Source organism: Lepidochelys kempii, chromosome 4 (genome assembly GCF_965140265.1).
Source record: "Lepidochelys kempii isolate rLepKem1 chromosome 4, rLepKem1.hap2, whole genome shotgun sequence".
NCBI lineage: Eukaryota > Metazoa > Chordata > Testudines > Cheloniidae > Lepidochelys > Lepidochelys kempii.
This window is the reverse complement of record NC_133259.1, coordinates 133,087,100-133,111,461: the sequence shown is the minus strand read 5'-3', so window position 1 is coordinate 133,111,461 and position 24,362 is coordinate 133,087,100. Positions and strand designations below refer to the sequence as shown.

The window sequence follows — 24,362 nt, the reverse complement described above, 5'->3', positions numbered from 1 at the left end:
CAACTTCCCCATAAATAACTCCAGTGCACACTCCTGCTTGCCCATAGCCAGCAACAGTGGCCAATAGGTTCTAAATAACAGCAATGAAATTGACTAGAGTCTTGTTAATTAAACATTGCCGCTTAGAAATGCGTCCACACCATGAAGACTACAATCTTTTGCTGGTGTACTGATGTTGGTCAGGGGCGTGAAGAGGTGTGATTTGTGGCAGTGTGACAGGCGTTGGTCGGTCCTCTGAGCCCCTAGGGGCGATGGAGAGCTATGGTCTCCGGGGCAGGCCTCAGCCACACCTTCCGGGTGCTGGGGAATTAGCGGGGAAGGTGTGCCGGCACGAGTCAGTAGCGCGCCCCTCGGGCAGGGGAGCGCCGGGGTAGGGGAACGCAGGCCCACCCAACTCCACTGCCTTCCAGCCCAGGGCCCCGACAGTGGCGGGAGGCGAAAGTCCCACCGCTGGGTCAGCGGGGCCGTCTGTGCCCGCTGACCAAACACACTCACCCCACGGTGTAGTTCGGCCCCTGGGCTAGTTCCTACCCGGTCTCTCAGGCGGGCCGCTCCGGTCCCTCCATCTCCCCCGGGTATTCCGCTGCGGGCCGCTCCGGTCCCTCCATCTCCCCCGGGTATTCCGCTGCGGGCCGCTCCGGTCCCTCCATCTCCCCCGGGTATTCCGCTGCGGGCCGCTCCGGTCCCTCCATCTCCCCCGGGTATTCCGCTGCGGGCCGCTCCGGTCCCTCCATCTCCCCCGGGTATTCCGCTGCGGGCCGCTCCGGTCCCTCCATCTCCCCCGGGTATTCCGCTGCGGGCCGCTCCGGTCCCTCCATCTCATCCAGGTATTCCGCTGCGGGCCAACCCCGCTCCCCCTCGGTATCGGACTCCCGCTGGCCCGGGCTGCAGTCAGGCCCCTCCAGGTCCTCTGGGTATTCAGCGGCGGGCAGCCCTGGTTGCCACAGGCCTTCCTCCTGGTCAGGCTCCTCCTTGCCCAGGGCTTCGCCTGGGTCAGCAGCAGGATCGTGAGGGAACAGCCTGTGTCTGTCTCCCTCCCTGGTGCTCTCTTCACTGGGCAGAGGGCCCCGCCCTTTGTACTTCCTGTCCCACCCTTCCCCTTCCGGGGATTGGTGGAAGCTTGGCCTGGCCCCGCCCACTCAGGCTGCAAGGGTGGCTCTTTACCCTCTGGTTCGGAGGGGAGCCACCCTGGCTCCCTACAGGCAGACATAGCAGTGCTGGGAAAAGCCTTTAGTGTAGATGCAGATAGACTGGTAAAACTGTCCTTTTACTGTTATAGCTTATTATGCTTAGGGGGACTGGAATGAATTATACTGGCACAAGCATTGGTTTGATGGTGTAAGCTGTGTCCATACTAGGGTGACGAGATGTCCTGATTTTATAGGGACAGGCCCAATATTTGGGGCTTTTTCTTTTATAGGCACCTCTGACCCCCGTATCCCGTCCTGATTTTTCACACTTGCTATCTGGTCACCCTAGTCCACGCTAGGAGTGCTTTGCTGGTATAGTATAGCTATACTGGCAAAGGATTCCAAGTATAAACCTGGCTGAAGTTGCACCAATTTCAAACCAGTTTCTAAACTGATTTAAAATGGCACAGTTTTAAGAAATAGCATCTGGATGCTAGATGGATGCAGTTTTGCTATTTATACCACCGTTTACATGACTGCTGAACTTGGACCATCATCTGTCTTCTCCATATCTGATCTCTGCATACTGCACAGAGGTGGAGAAGTTTAGTTAATATGTGCAAAGTGCTTTGAGATCCTCAAAGGAATGGTACCTCAGAAGTGAAAAGTAGTGTGACTGTTTTGTGATCATTAGTGCATTTAGTCACATTTCTTAACAATGCAATAATCAAATAGCCCTCTAACGAGCAAACCCGAGATTCTCCTCCCCACCTGCACTTTCCGTTCAGCTATTGGTTTGATATCTGGTCTTTCTGCTTTGAGCTAAGTCCCATTTACCTAGTATCATATTTATATGATCTAAAGCTTATGCTTTGTGGTTGCCACAGAAGCAGAATAAAGTTACATTACTTCTTTGAACAGCTAGTTGTCACAGGGTGTGTGTTTTTTCTCTACCACAAAATTGCCACCTCAGTAGGTTATATAAAGAGACAGGAGGTCAGAAATCCTATGAATTTGCTGGAAATTGTTACATGGTTACAATGTAGAGGGTGGAGACTGCAGTAGGTTCAACTATTGATGCTCCAGAGTCGAGACCAGAAACTCTTACATTCCAGGCTGATCTTTGTTGCCCTTTCTGTGGTTCCCATTTGAAAGGACTTGTTCTAGTTCATAGGTTGACTTTCTTTTCTGCTAGTCATATATCTAGAGGCACCCCCAAATTTGCTTCTGTGCTGAGAGAAGAAATCTTCGTGAAGCGTGGAGAGTTGTTGGCTTAGTTCCTTGAACCTGTTTGTTTGCTTTTCCTTAGATTCCTTAGAAGGAGAGCTTGGACGGCATGCAAAGTTGTGAAACATCTTCAGACAGCACTGATGATCCTCTTAGTAGTGGCCTACGGAGAAAACGACAGCCTCGAATAGTAGTTATTGGTGCTGGCCTTGCGGGCCTGTCAGCTACAAAATCTCTCCTGGAAAACGGTTTCACGGATGTAACAATCCTTGAGGCATCTGACAGAATTGGAGGCAGAGTGCAAAGCGTCAGACTTGGTAAGGAAAATGTTTTTGTACCGTTGTATCAGACTCTCTCGTCTCACACTTCCGGCAAGATTTTGTATTATTACGAGGGTTAATTTGTTAGATATCCTCTTTAAGCTATTTCCTGGTCATTTGCACCTGCAAATGGGTATTTTAGCGTGCAATTACCCGGCTTCTGGGTGTAATGGGTTATTGTTCATGTGTGGGGCACAGAGCTTCCCAAGCACTCAGAGCTTTAGATGAAAAGCTCTGCAGAAGTGTAAAGTATTATTGTGAAGTGAAGGTGTTGGTGATCAATTGGCTTTATAAACAGAGTTCAGCGTGGCTGAGGGTGGGGAAGGGTATTTTTCTCCAGTAACTTGAATGTGTGAACTAGGAAGTCCCATCCTCCCCAGACCAGCCAGGACTAGCAGCTGAGCCTGGCACAGGGTAGGGAGCCGGGTCTTCCCCAGTCCCACCCCTTACCCCACAGTGATTTACCTCTCTGCTGGCTGCCCTGGGCACCTGAAACATACTGCTGGGGAGAGTTGCATGACCGCTTCTGTGGCTTCCCTTTGCTGCCCCGTCAGAAAGTCATTTTAATACAGGGAGGCAAAGAAATCTGCGGGGGACATACATTCTGCGCGTGCAGAGTGGCACAGAATTCCCCGACAGGAGTAACATTAACACTACCAACTGCCCTGTCTTCATTAGGCATTTGCTTCACATTACTCACCATGAATTAGCTAACGTGGGATAGGAATACGAATTCTAATCTGATCTCATCCCAGCCCAGGTAGACGGACATGCACTAGCTCTACTCCAGCTAGCATGCTAAAAGTAGCAGCATGGATGGTGTGGCTTGGACGGCAGCCCAGGCTAGCCACCTGAGTGCCAAGCCAGGGGGTCAGGTAGCCTTGCCCTCAGGTGACTAGCTCGTGCCGCAATGTCCACACTGCTATTTTTAGTGTTCTAGCTCAGGCAGAGGTAGCGTGTCTGTCTGCTCGGCCTGGGTGATTCACTCCCAGCTGCAGTGTATGTGTACCCCAAGATACCTACGTTCTGTGGTCAGCAGATTACTGAATGTTCTTAGCCAAGAGCAAAGGTTGGATGCCATAGGAGAAAACTTCCTCTTCCCCTGCACAGCATCTGGGGCTGGGTCAGACCCTCCCCCAGCTGCAGGAAGCTCTGTAAACTACACCCCACCACTTCCTGTACCCATTGCTCTTCAGCTGCAGGGGGAGGGATCCCTGTACAGCTGCTGCTCCCCCATCCACCCAACCTCCATGCATCTGGACCCCCTCATACCCAGATCCTCCCGTCGATCCTCACCCCCTGCGTTCAGAACCTCCCTGATAAGCCCCACTTGCCCTGCACCTGAACCATCCCGATGAGCCACCGCATCTAGATCCCCACCGCACTGAGCCCCAATCAGTTGCACCTGGATTCCCACCCCACTGAGCCCCACCCCCGAACAACTGGACCCCCCACTGAGTTCCCTAAACCCAGACCCCCTGCCTAGCTCTATCCCCCACACACACAGACCCCCCCACCGGCTGAGCCCCAACCACCTTCACCTGGACCCCCCTGCAGAGTCCCATTACCATTGTGCCCAAAAACCCCCAACAAGGCCCTGTGCATCCAGATCCCCCCACTGAGCCTCCTGCACCCTGATTGTCCCACACAGAACCCTCTCAATCCACACCTGGATCCCCCCACACTAAGCCCCTCCACACTTGGATCCTGCCTGTCCACACCTGGTGCAACTGGCATGGAGGGGGGTGGTGTTCCTGGGGCAGGTCCAGTCCTCATGCTGTGTCAGGGTTGGGTGCAGCCTCACTGATGAGTCCGTTTCCCAGGGGTGGGGGTGCTGCAGGATGGTCTCCCACCTTCGTGCAACCAGTGGCCTGTGCTTCCCAATGCCATGCTGGAGCCTCCACATTTATTCAACAAATAAAATTTGCAGAATTTTAAAATATCTTGCGCAGAATTTTTAATTTTTTGGTGCAAAATGCCCCCAGGAGTATAAGGTGTATTAGCTAGTTGAGGTAAACCTTAGGCTCCAAATTGCCTGTCTTCACTAGGATTTTTCCTTATGTTAGTTACCATGTGTTAGCTAACATGAGGCAAGAACACCCCTTTCTTCCTAGAGAAGGCAAGGCTACAGAGTAACATAGTGAACAGGGAAGGCAAAATTAGGCCCTATATTAGTACAGTACAAAAAATTCCACAGGGAAAATATTGGCCCTTTAATATTCCAGACCTTTAACACTCCCCTCCACTCACATGCATGATCAAGGATATCTTGGACACAGCGCACAGGGAGTAAATGACACATTTCCCATTCTAATCTCTGTGCCAAGTCTCGCCAGCATTTGAAGTGCCCTATTCAGACTCCAGAGTTTAGATTTGTCAAATAGCCTTTTCATTCATTTCCCTTCTGAAAGGTCACAGGCACTCATGTTTATTTACTGTGGTGAGTTTATAGAGTAAAATACAGTAAGTGACGTAAGGCCGGGCTAAATAAAGTGAAAAGACCAGCTAGAGGCCCAAGTTAATGAATACAGAGAACCTGGTCAAAAATTAAACAAGTTAGTTGGCATTAGGGAGGTGATTCCATAAGACCCACGAGGTTCATTTACCTACTGGTAGCACAGAATGTACCTTCTTGTCTAATGTAGATGCACCTGTGAGTATCCCCTTTGCTTCTGTACAGGAGCAAGGCTGCCAGATTCTGGCTCAGAGGGCCTTTCATCTCCGGATCTCCAGTCTCTTTGAAAACATTCCTCATGGTTTAAATATTCAAAGCCACATCCTTAGCTGGTATAAACTGGTTTAGGTTTGACTTCACTGGAGTCATGCCTGTGTGTACCAGCTGGTGATCTGGCCCTCTGTATTTGAGGGCATATTGTTCCTGGTGGAGGGTTCTTGGCTGTTGAATTCTTTGCTACTGGTGATCAGGAGTAGCTCAAGTTTTCCTCCTATTAGGTCAGCTTGCAAGGCCTTTATACGCAGCCCCTCCTCCTCAGTGACAAAGCGCAGGCGTGGCCTAGTGATCTCTTCCTTGGGGTATGTCTTCACTGCAGAGGTAACTCAGTGTTTTCTTTAGTGTTGCCCCTAACCCCCCTCGTGTCCACACACAAAGCCCTCTCATCCGAGGTTGGTAGTTCTTTAAACCTGGGCTAGCTGGCCTGACTGGAGGTGTAGGCTAGAACTTGGGTACCACTTTCACTTGAGCGGGTAGCCCACCCATTTGACAATGAGGATGCAAGCTAAACCATTCAATTGCTGATAGTCCTCCAGTGCCTTCCCACAATTCCCCTCATGTTCTCTGAAGCACAGACAAGTTTTTCCATAAGTCCATTGGGAAAGAATCAGAGCAGCTCAGCTTTCTGCAGCACAAAAACTCATGGGATATGCCCCCTGAAGTCCTAGTGACACATGCAGGGGAGCATAGCACCAGTTAGGACACAGGCTTTGCAGTGTGTTTGCTCGCACCTGGGCTAGGCTAAGCTGTGTGCATAGATCCGGGTGCTGATAACTCAGGTAATCTGCAGTGAAGACATACCCTTGAAGACAGTTACTTAAGGTCTAAATTCAGATACCCTTACTTAGTAGCTGCAGTTCCAATGAGACCACTCATGGAGTTAGTTGCAACTCAACATAGACAAGTTTTTCAGAATTCCACTCAGGGCAATAACAAAGAAGAGGTGGAGTGTTCTGCTTTGATTATATATATATGGCTTCTGCATTGGTCTGATATACACATAGTAACAGTCAGGTGCTGCATCACAGTGGTGCATGGGAAATACATATTATAGCTAAATATGTATGTTAATGGGAGCAGCAGACCTATTTTATGAGGACTGTATACTATTCGCTTACTAAGGACTTGTCTACACTTACCAGGGGATCGACGCTCGGCCATCAGTGCATCGGCAGTTGATTTAGCAGGTCTAGTGAAGACCTGCTAAATCAACTGCAGATCGCTCTCCCGTCAACTCCTGTACTCCACCAGATCGAGAAGAGTAAGGGGAATTGAGTAAGGGAGAGCGTTTCCTGTCAACATCCCATAGTATGGACCCCGCAGTAAGTAGGTATAAGCTACACAGCGACTTGAGTTATGCTAGTCACGTAACTCAAATTGTGTAGCTTAGATCGGTTTTTCCCTGTAGTGTAGACAAGGCCTTATTCAAATGAGATTGGTATTGGAACTACTTGATTTTTCAAGCCCTGAAGGGCCCTGGAACTAAATGGAGTATCTGTGTAAAAGAATATAATTAACTGTGTAAAATTATCTGTGTAAAAGAATATGATTAACTTCACACTTCTAAAGAATTTATCATGCCACTTACTTCAGGAAATAACTGGCTTATCTGCTTTGAGTAATGTCAGTTAATGAGTTTCTAAATATACAGGTGAGCTAGACTATTTTTAGTTTCCCTGTACGGTATTTAATTACATTCCTCACAACGCCTCCTCACAGGAGAAAATGAAAGGAAATGGCTTTTCCTTTTTTGTTTGTGCTGTGACAGTAAAATTTGGTAAAAATAAAGAAGAATATGCTAGTATTTTGTGCTACTTTAAAAAATGCTGATGATTGAAAGAAAAAGAGCAAGATTCTATTTGGAAGTCAGTATTAATGCCAATTCATACTAGTGGAATGGGGACCACAGACTGACCTACATGTTTTATATACTATTCCTGCTAATAATCTTGTATGCTATGGATTGTATGAAGATCCCAGGTAATAAGATCACTGTCACTTCAAACCTGAAATATTTATGAGCACTGTACCATTGACTGCTGGTCTGAATCATTTCCACCAGACTGCATGCTCTATGGGTATGTTCAGAAGTTGCAATGCCTTAAATATTAACACATTTAGGCCCTGATTTTGCAAAGACTTGAGCACATGCTTTATGTGCCCATGTAAGTCTTTGCACATTCAGAGCCTTGACGGATAACTTCCACTGGCACTTTATTTCCTTTTGAAATTGTTCTTGGCTTGGAAAACCAAATGTCTGGGGGTTTGCTTTGAAATAGTGACTCATTTGTACAACTTGATAGCATCACTTCTAACAGTGAACCCACTGTAAATGTTAGCATACTTGGAATGGCATTTTTCAGAGTAGCAGCCGTGTTAGTCTGTATTCGCAAAAAGAAAAGGAGGACTTGTGGCACCTTAGAGACTAACTCTAAGGTGCCACAAGTACTCCTTTTTTTTTTTGGAATGGCGTTATGACTGAATTTACATGTTAAGCACTATGTGATGGTGTAATCCAGCGGTTCTCAAACTGTGGGTGGGGACCCCAAAGTGGGTCACGACCAGTGATGAGCTGCCAAAATCTTAACAACGGGTTCCCTCCTCACCCCACGAGGGGGTCGTTGCCCACCCCCACCGCCCGGGATTCCTGTCCCATCCAGCCTCCCAGCGTTCCCTGATACCTGCCCCCCCTGGACTCCTGCCCCATCCACCCCCCTCCCCTGTCCCCTGACTGCCCCCAGAACCGGGCAGGAGGGTCTTGTAGGCCATCATAGTGGGTGCCCACCCCACCCCTAAGAGCCAGAGGTACCTGCCAGGGGGCGAGGTGAGGAGTCCCGGAGGTGCTTACCTGGGGCAGCTCCCAGGAAGCATCCAGCGGGTCCCTCTGGTTCCTAGGGGCAGGGGAGCGTAGCTAGGAGGGGAGCGGCTGCTCCCCCACTGATCACATCAAAAGTGGCACCTTAGACGCCGACTCCCTCGGTGCTCTGGGGCTGGAGCACCCACTGGGAAAATTGGTGGATGCAGAGCATCCACTGGCAGCTCCCCACCCTGCGCCTGGCCCCAGATCACCTCCGCTCCGCCTGTGCCTCCTCCCCTGAAAGCACCACTCCGCTCTGCTTCTCCGCACCCCCCCCCGGCTTCCCACGAATCAACTGTTCAGTGGGAAGCTGGGGCAGGCTGAGAAGCAGGCAGCGGCTTCCCGCTCAGGCCCAGGGAGGTGGAGGTGAGCTGGGGCGGGGAGTGGTTCCCCTGCGGGGGGCCCCCCCCCAGGTTACCTGCTGCTGCGTGGGCGGCCCCCCTCGCACCCCCCTGCCCCAGCTCACCTGTGCATCCCTGGGCCTGAGCAGGAAGCCAGCTGATTCGCGGGAAGCCTGGGGGGGCGGAGAAGTAGAGTGGGGAGGCGAATTCAGAGGAGGAGGCGGAGGTGGAGCGGAGGTGAGCTGGGGGTGGGGCGGGGAGCTGCCACCCACCAAATTTTCACCTTGAGTGCTCCAGGCCTGGAGCACCTATGGAGTCGGTGCCTAAGGCGCCACTTTTGGCCAGTTAAATTTAGAAGCCCTTTTAGAACTGGTTGTCCCTCGTGGAACAACCGGTTCTAAAAGGACTTCTAAATTTAACAACCTGTTCTAGCTCACCACTGGTCGTGACCCCATTTTAATGGGGTCACCAGGGCTGGCATTAGACTTGCTAGGGCCTGGGGCTGAAGCTGAAACCCAAGCCCCACCACCCGGGGCCAAAGCCCTACCCCCACCGCCTGGTGCAGTGGTGGAGCTCAGGTTACAGGCCCCTTGCCCGGGGCTGAAGCCCTTGGGCTGCACTTTGGCCCTCCTACTCGGGGCAGTGGGGCTGGGCTTTGGCTTTGCCCCTGAACCCCACCTGGGACAGTGGGGCTCGGGCGAGCTCAGGCTTCAGTTCCCTGTCCTGGAGTTGTGTAGTAATTTTTGTTGTCAGGAGGGTGTTGCGGTGCAGTGATGTTTGAGAACCCCTGGTGTAATCAATTGCACGATTCTTATCTTCTTCAGTAGGAAGTTATTGAGAGTGAAAACATCTAGGCTAGTAGCTAACCTGCTAATTCCTAATAAAATGTCCACGGAAACTGCAGGACATGCTGCATTGCATGGGGTTGACCATGATATTAAAGGGACAGTGTTGGGTCAAATTTAGTGCAAACTTTTGTTTTTGTACAAGTGAGCTTTTACAAACCCTAACTGTAATAAGAAATAATCCCATAAATTAAGATAAAATCCTCTAGAAATAGTGTTTCTTTTTAACCTAATAAATATCCCCCTGTGTTGTTATCAGCTTAAATTTTACAGAATTGGGCTAATACGTGAGAGTCTGAGGGCAAAACTGATGAGACCTAGACTATAGAGAACCGTGTAACTGACCAATCAGTTTGCATTGTCCAAACTGAGAAATGCAAAAAGCAAACAAACAGCACAGGTAGTGAAAAATAAATGATATTTTTTAATGTGACAGTGCATCTTTTTAAAGAAATCTTTCAAAGGCACAAATAATAAAATATGATCTAATTTTACCTTATGGATATGCAGGTAGCTTGAGTCCTTTTGGTAAACAACACACATTTTTAATTGCAGAAGAAAGCTTTCCTGCATGCTAAAGTAAGCAGCCTCAGGCTGCCATTACAGGACAGTCTCAGTCTTTCCTGAATTCGTCTGCTTTAGTGGAACAGATGCTTTTTTGCTCTGTACTTGAATAACAATCACCTTCCCTCCCCTTCCCTCAGACTAAATTTGATGTTTGAAGGCTTTGGGTGGCCTACCGATGCTCTTATTCTTTCCCTACCACTTCTTCAATATTTATGTAAGTATTCATTTATATTCTGTTTGCAGTTGTACAGTACAGATAGCCAACTCCTCTTTTCGTCCCCTAACCCCTCACACTTTCTGAGCAAGAGAGATCAATACACCCTCTGGTGCACTAAATTCTAATGATGTTCGTAGGACAGACACCATTGAATTCTGCTGTTACACTGCTCAGAATCCGATACCAGGATATATAAAATACTCACATAGCTCTTTTGAAGATATAAAGCACTGTACAGAGGTCCTTCTAGCATCCTTGTGGTAGGTAAACGAATAGTATTCCTATTTTATAGGTGGGAAGGATGAAGTAGAGAGGCTAAGTGGCACCTGTTGAGCTAGTGACAATCATGGATTAGGACCTGGAGTTAGGGCTTCTGCATTGTTCTTGAACTATTAGAGACCATTGCTGCTGCATACCTTGGAATCTCTTTAGGGAGCACCCTTCTTGTGATTGATCCCCTTTTGTAGCACTGTATGACACTTGTTGTGCAGAGACCTAGGATAAACAAACATTAGTATGACACTTAAACCTGTCCTTAAGTGAAAGCACTTCTTCAATTCTTCAGGTTTCAGAGTAACAGCCGTGTTAGTCTGTATTCGCAAAAAGAAAAGGAGTACTAGTGGCACCTTAGAGACTAACCAATTTATTTGAGCATAAGCTTCCGATGCAGTGAGCTGTAGCTCACGAAAGCTCATGCTCAAATAAATTGGTTAGTCTCTAAGGTGCCACTAGTACTCCTTTTCTTTCTTCAATTCTTCAGTGTTGTTTTTTTGGTGATGTGGCATCATTGGGTAAATGTTCTATTTGTGCTTTATTTACTGCTCTTCATGTGTAGACTGGGGTGTGACATACAACATCTCTTTTTAAACGAGTTCATCGTATTGGTCTAATTGGATTGTTCCCCCCTAGAGAACGCCACTTTTGAACTGGGAGCTACGTGGATCCATGGTTCAAATGGAAACCCAGTCTATCATCTAGCAGAAGACAATGGCTTACTTGAAGAGACTACTGATGGTGAGAGAAGCGTTGGCCGTATCAGTCTTTACTCCAAGAATGGGGTGGCTTATCACCTTACCAACAATGGGCAGAGGATTCCGAAAGATGTGGTTGAAGAATTCAGTGATTTATACAACGAGGTTGGTATTTAGCAGTCCCTTCCAGTTGTACATTGGTCTGAAAACCACTAGACACTTGTCAGTGCTGAGACAGTAGAAAAAAATTTTTAATGCCTTCAGTTTCTCTACTTAAAATAAGTTTTGGATTTTTTAAAACCAATATGGTGCTTTCTGCTTAATTCCGTCACCGGTTAATGTGACGGAGCTCCTGGAACCAAATCACACCCTAGAAGAATGCCCCTTCTGTCCTGCCTTATCATTAGTTCTGATCCCTTCTAGCAAATATTGTGGGATAATTTAATCAATAGCTGTAGACTTGCCACTTAGCTAATAATAAGGAAGGGGCCCAAATGAGGCAGAACATAATAACTTAGGAAGTCTCAACTAAAAGATGTGGCAGTGAGACATTATTATTGACATTATAACTACTACACTATGCTGTGTAAGTTATGACATTCATCCTGATATGAATTACAAGCTCGATTTCATCACAGGTGCTGTGACAAATGTTACAAGGGTTAAATGTCATTTCTCTTTTGGAGAGAGCTTTCATTTTTATGGTTTGGAAGCTACTTGTAATGTTCATTCCTCTATCTTAAATGGTTTTCTCCAAAGATCTATGTAAAACAGTGCCTAAGCTCATGATAGAGACTCCAGACCAAGGAAAAATAGAAATGAAAGCACTAAAAACATTAATAAATAGAAAATGGCGGAATAAAAGTGGAAATACAGGTTCAGTAATGAAACGTGTCCTAAGCAAATACCCAAGGAAAAAGTGATCTTCGGTTTCCTAGATAGGTAGGTTCAGTCTCACTTTGGTGTAAATGGGTACCATTCCATTGATTCTAGTGGAGTGATGCCTGCTTCTGCTCAGGGTGAATGTGGTCCCTGATACTTAATTAATGGTTGAACAGATGTAAAATGGCATTACTTTTGTACTTTTATAATACCAAGACTTAGACTTAAACAATGCTAAAACAGCTTGCCAGGTTTCACTCTAAGTATTCTCCTGATTTGTTTCCTCTATTTCTAATTATATTTGGGTGACAGGCCAATATAAAATTTCCCCAATCAAAATGCTCTCAGAGTGGGTTACATAAAATGGGGGTGGAGGGTGGGGAATCATCCTTGCCAAGTTGTAACCATTTGTAGAGCCCTCAAAGTTTGCAACTGGATCTGAACTTCCCCAACACTTGTTTGGATAAATCTTTTTTTATAATGTCACACTCTGGGATCAGCTGGACATCGTATAATATATATTTAAAAATATGCACATGGATATTCAAACCGACATTGGTAAAATCCTTCACCAGAGGCCATTAAGGAAACAATAGTCATGGGGGGGAGAGGTAAAGTGCTATCATGGATCAGAGACAGAGTGGAAATGCTGATTTTCAACATAGAAGTTTAGCATTGTGCCATGACTAGGGCTAATGAATACATAGCCTGTAATTAATTGGGTTAATAGAGAGGATTGTGGGGAACATCCAAGGGGTCTAGTTAAAATAGGCATTTGGGCAACACAGCGGCAGATGAAATCCCACTTGGACAAGTGCAGGGTGGTACACTTTGGCAGGAATAGATTGAGCTGCTTTTACTTATTACTAGGTTCTAAAATTAACAGTAGCCCCTCAGAAAAAAGAGATGAGCTCAGGGGAAACCTCAGTTCAGAGTGCAGCAGTGATCAAAAAATAAAATGCTGGTCCGGTTCAAAAAAGAGAGAGAGGGAATAACACTGGAAATGCTGCAATGAATGACATTGTATATTGTCATTCATTGCAATGACATTATATATTGCTGCAATGAATGACATTGCTCTGTATACTGGTTTCAGTTCTGATCATCCTATCTCAAAGATATAGAAATATAGTAAGTGTATAGCAAAGGGGAATGAAAATCACTAGAGGCCTAGAATGACCTGTTGTGAAAAGCGAACAAAAAGAGGTGAGAGGTTTAGGGTAGCAGCCGTGTTAGTCTGTATTCGCAAAAAGAACAGGAGGACTTGTGGCACCTTAGAGACTAACAAATTTATTTGAGCATAAGCTTTCGTGATGAAGTGAGCTGTAGCTCACGAAAGCGTATGCTCAAATAAATTTGTTAGCCTCTAAGGTGCCACAAGTCCTCCTTTTCTTTTTACAGTTTACAGAGAAGACTAATACAAGTTTACAGAGGGATACAAAGTGAATGCTGAAGAAAAGTCAGTTTTGCACTTGGGGTTATCCTTTCCCATAATACAAGAACAAGGGGCCTGCCAGCAAAATTAGAAAGCAACAAACTTCAAGTTGATCTTTTTTTTATGCAAGGCATAAATAGCTTGTTACTACCACAAGATAACCTTGTGGCCAAGAGCTAAGAGTCAGAAAAGGATTTGACATTTATATGGGTAGTAAACACATCTGCTATTACATGTGCTGGGATAAAAATTTATAAGGGATCTCAGCACTCTTACTTTAAGACATAAATCAATCCTCAGTTGTCTGGGACTAAGAAGTAACTTTCTCCATACCCGTGTTGCACCATTATTGCCCATAATGGGAGAGTTCACACTCATCTTTGAAGCTTCTGGTGCTGGCTGCTCTCAAAGGTGGATGCTGGATTAGGTGGATGATTGTACTGGTCGGCTATGGCGAGTCCTGTGTTTCTCCTCTCTCTCTATTTTTGGGAACAAAAATAACAGAAGTTATTATGAACTCTTGAAAACCTAAATTGCAAAAGGAACCATATGTGCAAACACACTTGCTGATGGATGAAGTAAATAGGAAAGTGTGTAGTATGTGTGTGTGGCTTCAGGACCCTTTACTTTTGCATAACGCACAGACAAGAATGTGTTTCTCTTTACACACAGACTGAGTTAGCATGTTGCATTACTTGTAGCTTTTATATTTTTGGTTGTGTTGGTTCCATATGGTTTTAATGCTCTGGATGATTTGCAGGTTCTTGTGCCACATTTATAATTAAAGGGGAGGGGGAATGAAAAGTGGGCAGCCTGCTTCAGTTTGTATCTTGTCTTTATTCGTTGGTGGGATTGTATGTTGGGACATTTTACAACATCCCTAAAACCACTCTGAGCAAATAACCACTGCACTAAATCGGTGGCAAATAAGGCAAATCTGAAAACTGGATTCACGTGGCATATTTAGCTTTCCCTCAGGGTCATCTCCTGGGTCCTGACATACCTTTCCCACACAGGGTGATCTCCAGGCCACTTTCTGAGCCCTGAAAGTCCCCCACTGTGATCAGAGTTTCAGGGGGGCCACACTGAGATTGCTTAATCAGGGAAAACTGCAAGAATAGGGAAGACGATTCCCAAAACTGGTGGTTATTCTAATACTTAGCTTTACCAGCCAGCAACAAAACAGCTTCTACAATACCTTACTGAAAAAACAACGAGGAGTCCTTGTGGCACCTTAGAGACTAACACATTTATTTGGGCATAAGCTTTCGTGGGCTATAACCCACTTCATCAGATGCATGGAGTGGAAAATACAGTAGGCAGGTATAAATATACAGCACATGAAAAGATGGGAGTTGCCTTACCAAGTGGGGGGTCAATACTAACAAGGCCAATTCAGTCAGGATGGATGTAGCCCATTCTCAACAGTTGAGAAGAAGGGGTGAATATCAAAAGAGGGAAATTAAGTTTTTGTAGTCACCCAGCCACTCCCAGTCTTTATTCAGGCTTAATTTGATGGTGTCAAGTTTGCAAATTAATTCCAGTTCTGCAGTTTCTCATTGGAGTCTGTTTTTTAAGTTTTTTTGTTGAAGAATGGCACTTTTAAGTCTGTTATTGAGTGTCCAGGGAGATTGAAGTGCTCTCCTACTGGTTTTTGAATATTACAATTCTTGATGTCTGATTTGTGTCCATTTATTCTTTTAAGTAGAGCCTGTCCGGTTTGGCCAATGTACATGGCAGAGGGGCATTGCTGGCACATGATGGCATATATCACATTGGTAGATGTGCAGGTGAACGAGCCCCTGATGGTGTGGCTGATGTGGTTAGGTCCTATGATGGTGTCCCTTGAATAGATATGCGGACAGAGTTGGCAACTGGGTTTGTTGCAGGGATTGGTTCGTGGGTTAGCGTTTCTGTTGTGTGGTATGTAGCTGCTGGTGAGTATTTGCTTCAGGTTGGGAGGCTGTCTGTAAGCGAGGACTGGCTGTCTCCCAAGGTCTGTCAGAGTGAGGGATTGTCCTCCAGGATAGGTTGTAGATCCTTGATGATGCGCTGGAGAGGTTTTAGTTGGGGGCTGTAGGTGATGGCTAGTGGCATTCTGTTAATTTCTTTGTTGGGCCTGTCCTGTAGTAGGTGACTTTTGGGTACCCTTCTGCTCTGTCAGTCTGTTTCTTCACTTTCCCAGGTGGGTATTGTAGTTTTAAGAATGCTTGAGAATGAAAGCTTATGCCCAAATAAATTTGTTAGTCTCTAAGATGCCACAAGGACTTCTCTCTGTTTTTGCTGATACAGACTAACATGGCTACCCCTCTGAATACCTTACTGATTACCCAGAAGCACCAAACTCAATTCCCTTAAAACAATCCAGTCTTGGGCTCCCACCCAGACAGCCAAATCAAATCTAATGAGGATTACTGAAAATCTTATTCACCGTGTAAAAAGTTCTACCAATCCCAAAGGATCAGACACATTGCCCACCAGGTCAATGAATATTTTAGATCTTATCCAAATACACACTTACAGCCAATTCTTATGAACTAAACTAAGATTTATTTAAAAAGAAAACAGAGTGTAGGTTAAAATATCATTATACGTACTGGTATGAATAGAGTTCTTAGGTCAGTTTCATAATAGAGATGGTGAGCTTTAGAATTGCAAAAGGTTCTCTCAGCATAAGTTCCATAGGTTATAGCCCAAGGTCCAATATCTGGGTGATCCTGACTGGGACCTCAGTCTTGCTACTCAAACTTCCCCTGAAGAAGCTTAAGCAGATATGAGATAACAGGATCAGGGCCTAAGAGTTCCTTTTATAATTCTCTTGCAGCCTCTTGACAGCAGGTGAATAATAGGTGAAGCATTGTGGCTTTGAAGTAGAACTCCTGTTTCCTCAGCATCACGAATAATCAGCTACATAGATCAGCATAAGGCAACTGCCTATCTCCTGCCATTTACAAGTAGTTTATTAAATACTTCAAAGAGAAATGAGGACAATGATATTACCACATTCACAGTTCATCTAAATGTTAATATTCCCTTTTGATCTTTGAATCAATGAAACATAGTGGCAGACAGGAGCCGTCTGGTTACATTGTTAGTATCTAACAAGATAAAGGTAAACATAGACTACTACAGTCACTATCTTTTCCCAATTCTTTAACAATACAAGTCTACATTTCAAAGCTCTTGTTTATCTAACATGGCTTTGCTAGCTATCTACAAGGAATATCCCTAATTTCCATTTACATACTTTCCTAATATGTCTTTAAAGGTAGAATTTGGGTCATTTAGCCTGCAAGTTGCTTAACCCTTTCTGGCTTAGTGTCATACCCACTTTTACCCCTTTTAACTTCATTCATCTCCCAGGATGTGGTGTTCATTGCTGGAAAAGGTGTGTTTTATATTGATGTAAAATTCTGGAAGAGACAAGGCACAGGTAAAAAGAAAAGGAGGACTTGTGGCACCTTAGAGACTAACCAATTTATTTGAGCATGAGCTTTCGTGAGCTACAGCTCACTTCATCAGATGTTTACCGTGGAAACTGCAGCAGACTTTATATACACACAGAAATCATGAAACAATACCTCCTCCCACCCCACTGTCCTGCTGGTAATAGCTTATCTAAAGTGATCAACAGGTGGGCCATTTCCAGCACAAATCCAGGTTTTCTCACCCTCCACCCCCCCACACAAATTCACTCTCCTGCTGGTGCTAGCCCATCCAAAGTGACAACTCTTTACATAATCAAGTCGGGCTATTTCCTGCATAGATCAAGGTTTTCTCACATCCCCCCCACCCCCATACACACACAAACTCACTCTCCTGCTGGTAATAGCTCATCTAAACTGACCATTCTCCAGGTTTAAATCCAAGTTAAACCAGAACATCTGGGGGGGGGGGGGTAGGAAAAAACAAGAGGAAACAGGCTACCTTGCATAATGACTTAGCCACTCCCAGTCTCTATTTAAGCCTAAATTAATAGTATCCAATTTGCAAATGAATTCCAATTCAGCAGTTTCTCGCTGGAGTCTGGATTTGAAGTTTTTTTGTTTTAAGATAGCGACCTTCATGTCTGTGATTGCGTGACCAGAGAGATTGAAGTGTTCTCCGACTGGTTTATGAATGTTATAATTCTTGACATCTGATTTGTGTCCATTTATTCTTTTACGTAGAGACTGTCCAGTTTGACCAATGTACATGGCAGAGGGGCATTGCTGGCACATGATGGCATAGATCACATTGGTGGATGTGCAGGTGAACGAGCCTCTGATAGTGTGGCTGATGTTATTAGGCCCTGTGATGGTGTCCCCTGAATAGATATGTGGGCACAATTGGCAACGGGCTTTGTTGCAAGGATAAGTTCCTGGGTTAGTGGTTCTGTTGTGTGGTATGTGGTTGTTGGTGAGTATTTGCTTCAGGTTGCGGGGCTGTCTGTAGGCAAGGACTGGCCTGTCTCCCAAGACTTGTGAGAGTGTTGGGTCATCCTTTAGGATAGGTTGTAGATCCTTAATAATGCGTTGGAGGGGTTTTAGTTGGGGGCTGAAGGTGACGGCTAGTGGCGTTCTGTTATTTTCTTTGTTAGGCCTGTCCTGTAGTAGGTAACTTCTGGGAACTCTTCTGGCTCTATCAATCTGTTTCTTTACTTCTGCAGGTGGGTATTGTAGTTGTAAGAAAGCTTGACAGAGATCTTGTAGGTGTTTGTCTCTGTCTGAGGGGTTGGAGCAAATGCGGTTGTATCGCAGAGCTTGGCTGTAGACGATGGATCGTGTGGTGTGGTCAGGGTGAAAGCTGGAGGCATGCAGGTAGGAATAGCGGTCAGTAGGTTTACGGTATAGGGTGGTGTTTATGTGGCCATTGTTTATTAGCACTGTAGTGTCCAGGAAGTGGATCTCTTGTGTGGACTGGACCAGGCTGAGGTTGGTGGTGGGATGGAAATTGTTGAAATCATGGTGGAATTCCTCAAGGGCTTCTTTTCCATGGGTCCAGATGATGAAGATGTCATCAATATAGCGCAAGTAGAGTAGGGGCTTTAGGGGACGAGAGCTGAGGAAGCGTTGTTCTAAATCAGCCATAAAAATGTTGGCATACTGTGGGGCCATGCGGGTACCCATAGCAGTGCCGCTGATCTGAAGGTATACATTGTCCCCAAATGTGAAATAGTTATGGGTAAGGACAAAGTCACAAAGTTCAGCCACCAGGTTAGCCGTGACATTATCGGGGATAGTGTTCTTGACGGCTTGTAGTCCATCTTTGTGTGGAATGTTGGTGTAGAGGGCTTCTACATCCATAGTAGCCAGGATGGTGTTATCAGGAAGATCACCGATGGATTGAAGTTTCCTCAGGAAGTCAGTGGTGTCTCGAAGGTAGCTGGGAGTGCTGGTAGCGTAGGGCCTGAGGAGGGAGTCTACATAGCCAGACAATCCTGCTGTCAGGGTGCCAATGCCTGAGATGATGGGGCGCCCAGGATTTCCAGGTTTATGGATCTTGGGTAGTAGATAGAATATCCCAGGTCGGGGTTCCAGGGGTGTGTCTGTGCGGATTTGATCTTGTGCTTTTTCAGGAAGTTTCTTGAGCAAATGCTGTAGTTGCTTTTGGTAACTCTCAGTGGGATCATAGGGTAATGGCTTGTAGAAACTTTCCACCTTGATGGAGCTAGGTGAGGTAAACCCTGGGTGAAGGGGTGGTGTAGTGTTGACCTTGATTAGCTACCTCAAGGTAAAAACAACAGGGCCTTGTCTCTGTAGGATTTTACACTATTAACAATAATAATGTAAGTACCATAGTGCCTAAGTGCCCCATCTTCAGTTTCAAAACACGCCTATCTTGTGCAGTGAAAACATAGCACAATCGGCCCCACAACAGTGACCCTTTTTCTGGTTACTATAGTTAATGGCCTCAGAGTCAGTCAGCATTCCCCTGTGTGGTGGACGGTTGGTGGGTGAAGGAGCTAGCTGGAGAATGACTAAGTTCTCTTCCCCTCAGGCTCCCACCCTCTGCTGGGCTTTATGCCAGCTCAGGACTAAGCTGTGGTCCCCTGCATCATAGTCTATCGCACTACCATTTGCCTGGCCCACTAGATACCGAGGGCCTGGTTTGTACTGGGGTTACACTAGCATATGACTAGCATGAGACAGTGGTATAAATCAAGCCCTTAGTTTTAAAACCGAGTTAGAAAGAGTGCTTGAGGTGAGTTCCGACAATCCTTAGGAAACTTTTGGATTGAGATGTGCCATCCTGGCCTTCCTAATTCAGCACTGAATAATTTATAAAATTCGCTCTTCAACATCTGATCTCCCGGAGAGACTGCCTCTTTCCCTGTGGGACGCAGCCAAGGTTGCGATGAGTGGAGATGCTGATGCCCTGCCTCTCTCACTCTAATAGAGAAGGGGCTGTTGGCAGGCGCAAGGCTCTGGAATGCCCTTCTGTTCCTAGTCTGAAATAACCCAGATCGGCTGATTTGGGGCACGCAACAGGACCCATTTGTTCTTCTCAGCCTCAGAGAAGAGTTTGGCCAATTCTCCACTCTGCCCTGTTTGCTGGTGTGTTACCGTCTGTATTTAGAGCTGCCCCTTGGTGGAAGGGGTAAGATGACGTTAATATTTGACTTTGGAGTTTTTGCTAATTGGCCTGGTGCTGTCGGACCCTGCAGACATTTGCTTTCTAAATGTGAAGAAAATCAGTAGAATCTTGTACACAGTCCTGTGCATTACATCTTGCCAAGCTCTTTGAAACAAACCTTGCTTGGAGTCTCTTGGGTATGCTTTGGTAGCTATGTGGTAGCAAACATAAAATTAGGTGCTTTTCTATGTCCTGTATTTCAAAAATGCCATTTCCCAGTAACTTTAAATGGAGTCTTGTAAACTCGTTGATGTTATAGTTGTTCTCAGGTTTTTGTCTCCAGAGACCGCCTCAAGGTATCTCCAAATGGATGAATACAGTTCTGTCTCCCCTTTATTAGAAATTTTCACGAAGCTCACAGTCTTGGTTTGACCTTTGTATGGTCATTTACAACAGATTTTGCTCTGTGTGTGTATATATAAAGGACACACTTCCGTTTTTGTGTGTGTGTGCACGCACATTCTTTCCATCCTTAGAAGCATAAATATCCCTTTCCACAAGTAGGTTTAGGAAGCGTGTTCAATCCTAAACTCAGTCAATACTCGCTACATTATTAAAAGGTACTTCATTGTAAGATTCTCTTGGCATTTCCAATCTCGCTTCTTTGCATGTTGCTGCTGAATGAGCTGCCATTCACAAAATCATTTAGCAGTGCAGGCCCGTGCCTGGGGCTCCTTGGTGCTACCATAACAAATACTGATGATGATATTTTCCTGTTGTCTGACCAGCTGGATCACATACTTAAGGAAAAAAAACTCATTTGGTGTTTTCCCCACTGAGGGAGAAATATGTTTTTCTCTTCTTTCCTCTGGTGCCCAGTGAATACTACAATGGACAATGAAAACAAGCCTATGGCTAATTTAGTTTCTGGGCCAAGGGGTAACTGGACTTTAGTACAGCTTTTCTTGTCTTGTGAATGTGTTATCTGCTTATCGTCTGCAATCAGCTTATGAAATTATGCCGAGGCAAGGTCTGCGGCAGCTTTGAGCAGTACTTGTTGGAAGTGGTTAGACCTCAAATCTGTGCCACAGTGTAGGCCCATGAACTGCTGTGTGTTGAAATTCCACAATACTTCTGATGTGGGGGCGGGCGAGAGAGACCATTCCCCCCCCATCCACTGCTAGGGACTCCCAACCTCTCTTGTTTTGAAATCCCTGTGCTTTGGGACAGCTCTGTGCCGCAATCAGTACCCCAGGTCCCTTCTCTTTTCCTGTTTTCTACCGGTTTCCTGATTCTATTCTGTGTTTCTTCCCTTCTTATCATTTCTTTTTTTATGGTTTGGTTTTTTCTGGTACTGCTCCTTCATTTTTTTTTCTCTGCCCCCGGCCCCAGTTCACTTCCTGTCTCCTTTCTCTCTGTCCATGTTTATTAAATAAAACCTCAGACCAACCTGCCCAACAGGGGGCAGTACACAGAGGCAGAAAGGAAACATCCAGCCCCCTCCCCCCGACTTTACTTGAGACATAAAAGATCAGTTTGATATCATAGTCCCCAATGCCGATTGCCATTTTGCCAAACTCATCTGTTTTTTCTTACATGTTTTTAGCAGCTGAATTACTGCACAAATAGCCTGAACTAAAGTTTCAGGTGAGCCATCCTGTGCCTGGAAAAAGGCCATACAGCAACTCCTGCATTAACAACTGCGAGGGTCTCAAGGAAAATACATGGCAAATGTCCGTCCTTCCTTATCTAGGTAGATGCTGAATCCCTGGGCGCTGGAAAACTCCAAAAGCCAGTTGTCTGTAAGTCTGGCCACGTGACAGCAGTCCTCTGAGTTTTGAGGCCAACAGATCCTTTCTCTCCCTCTGCAACCACTGGCTTGTGTTTTGTGTCTCACGCTGCTCACTGGCAGCCAGACCTTTGTAGTGCACCGAGGGACTGGGATAGAACATGGGGCCTAGCAGTGGCCCCTGCAGCTTCTTATTACAAGCCACAGGGATGGGCGTGCCAGGATCCTCCCACCTCTCTTCTGGCTGGGAATTGCAGCTATATGGAAGGTGCAAGGGGCAATTAGTTTTAACCATTTTCCATAATTACTCCTCAACCCTGCTATGTTGAAATCATGAATACCCAGTTGTGTCAGAGAGGTCAGTAGTTTTAATGCAAATACCTTAGATGGGAAAAAATCTTCAACCAGAGATCTTGACTCTCTGCTTATAAAGCACTGTGCTTCCCTGTGGTGCTAGATCAGGGGTGGGCAAACTACGGCCCGCAGGCTGGATCGCTCCCCATGGTGCCGCAGGCCCCGCGCTGCTCTCAGAAGCGGCCAGCACTAGGTCCCTATGGCCGGGGGGAGGGGAAGGGGAAGGCAGAGGGCTCTGTATGTTGCCCTTGCCTCCAGGCACCACCCCCCGCAGCTCGGTCGGGAATGGGGAACCGCGGCCAAAGGGAGCTTCGGAGGCATGGCAAGGTCAGTGCGCGGAGCCCTGTGCCTCTCCCTCCCCCAGGGGCCACGCAGGGAGGTGGTCCGGCCGCTTCCTGGAGCGGCGTGGGGCCAGGGCAGGCAGGCAGGGAGCCTGCCATGGCCCCGGTGTGCGCTGCTGCCACCCCGGAGCCGCTTTAGGTAAGCGGCGCCGGGCCGGAGCCCAAACCCCTCCTGCACCCTGCCCTCCAATTCCCTGCCCTGAGCCCCCTGCCTGCACCTCGCATCCCTCCTGCACCCCAATTCCCTGCCCTGAGCCGCCTGCTGCTCCCCGCACCCTTCCTGCACCCCAATTCCCTGCCCTGAGCCGCCTGCCGCACCCCTCCTGCACTCCAACCCCCTGACCTGAGCCCCCTGCTGCACCCCGCACCCCTCCTGCACCCCAACCTCCTGCCCTAAGCTCCTTCCCACAGTTTGCACCCCTGCCCTGAGCCCCCTCCTGCACCCCAACCCCCTGACCTGAGCCCCCTGCTGCACCCCGCACCCCTCCTGCACCCCAACCTCCTGCCCTAAGCTTCTTCCCACAGTTTGCACCCCTGCCCTGAGCCCCCTCCTGCACCCCAACCCCCTGACCTGAGCCCCCTGCTGCACCCCACACCCCTCCTGCACCCCAACCTCCTGCCCTAAGCTCCTTCCCACAGTTTGCACCCCTGCCCTGAGCCCCCTCCTACACCCCAACCCCCTGACCTGAGCCCCCTGCTGCACCCCGCACCCCTCCTGCACCCTGAGCTCCTTCCCACAGTCTGCACCCCTCCTGCATCCCTGCCCTGAGCCCCCTCCTGCACCCCAACCCCCTTCCCTGAGCCCCTCATACACTTCGCACCCCTCCTCTGCCCCAATACCTTGCCCTGAGCCTGTTCCTGCATGCTGCACCCCTTCCCACACCCCAACCTCCCTCCCGCACCCCAACCCCCTGCCCCAGCCCTGCATACAATTTCCCCAGATGTGGCCCTCGGACCAAAAAGTTTGCCCACCCCTGTGCTAGATAAATGAGAAGGTGGCACAGATTCTAGACAAACAAATTATTCCTGGGATTGGTTGTACTTCTGTGATTTATCTTTAAGGCTTTCCTGCCTGTCTTTGTTCTGGTAAGCTTTTCCTTTGATATGAAGTACCATGAATCACAGTTAAGCAGTTCTTGGAATCATCCAAACAAAAGAACAGGAGTACTTGTGGCACCTTAGAGGCTAACAAATCTATTAGAGCATAAGCTTTCGTGGGCTACAGCTCACTTCATCGGATACATAGAATGGAACATATAGTAAGAAGATATATATATATATATACATATACATACAGAGAACATGAAAATGTGGTATGTATTATTGTGACAAAGCTCCTCCTCTGCCTTGGTGGGTCCTGCGCTTATTGGCAGATTTGCCCACCTCAGAGGTTCACGGCAGCCTGCAGTTTGGCCACTTTCGTGGCTCAAATCTGCCGTTCACTCAGTTAGCTTCACCACTGGCCAGCATGGGGAAAAGGAAGAAGAACAATCCCCACAGTCTCTGCTGATCCATCTAGTGGATCGGGGAACAAGCCAGAGACCTTCCCCTCTGGTGGAACCCACAGTCCAGGTCCACTCCTCCGGTATCAAGTAGGGAGTTGCGGGGATGGAGGGATGGGGGGAACCCGGGCCCGGCTTCTACTCTGGGTTCCAGCCCAGGGCCCTGTGGATTGCAGCTGTCTACAGTGGCTCCTGTAACAGCTGCGTGACAGTTACAACTCCCTGGGCTACTTCCCCATGGCCTCCTCCCAACACCTTCTTTATTCTCACCACAGGACCTCCCTCCTTGTGCCTGAGA

The 24,362-nt window shown here is 47.1% G+C and overlaps 1 protein-coding gene across 3 annotated transcripts in view; it reads left to right on the top strand.

Annotated features, from left to right (window-relative positions):
- The window catches only part of SMOX (spermine oxidase), a 111,519-nt gene that overhangs the window by 65,589 nt on the left and 21,568 nt on the right, over positions 1-24,362 (top strand). For 2 of the 3 annotated variants that reach the window (XM_073342924.1, XM_073342926.1), the window contains exons 2-3: positions 2,440-2,674; positions 11,145-11,371. In XM_073342924.1, the coding sequence (XP_073199025.1) occupies positions 2,467-2,674; positions 11,145-11,371 (435 nt within the window). In that variant the 5' untranslated portion in view covers positions 2,440-2,466. Of the gene's footprint in view, positions 1-2,439; positions 2,675-10,155; positions 10,233-11,144; positions 11,372-24,362 lie in introns of those variants that run through there. The other variant, XM_073342925.1, reaches the window with a different exon arrangement.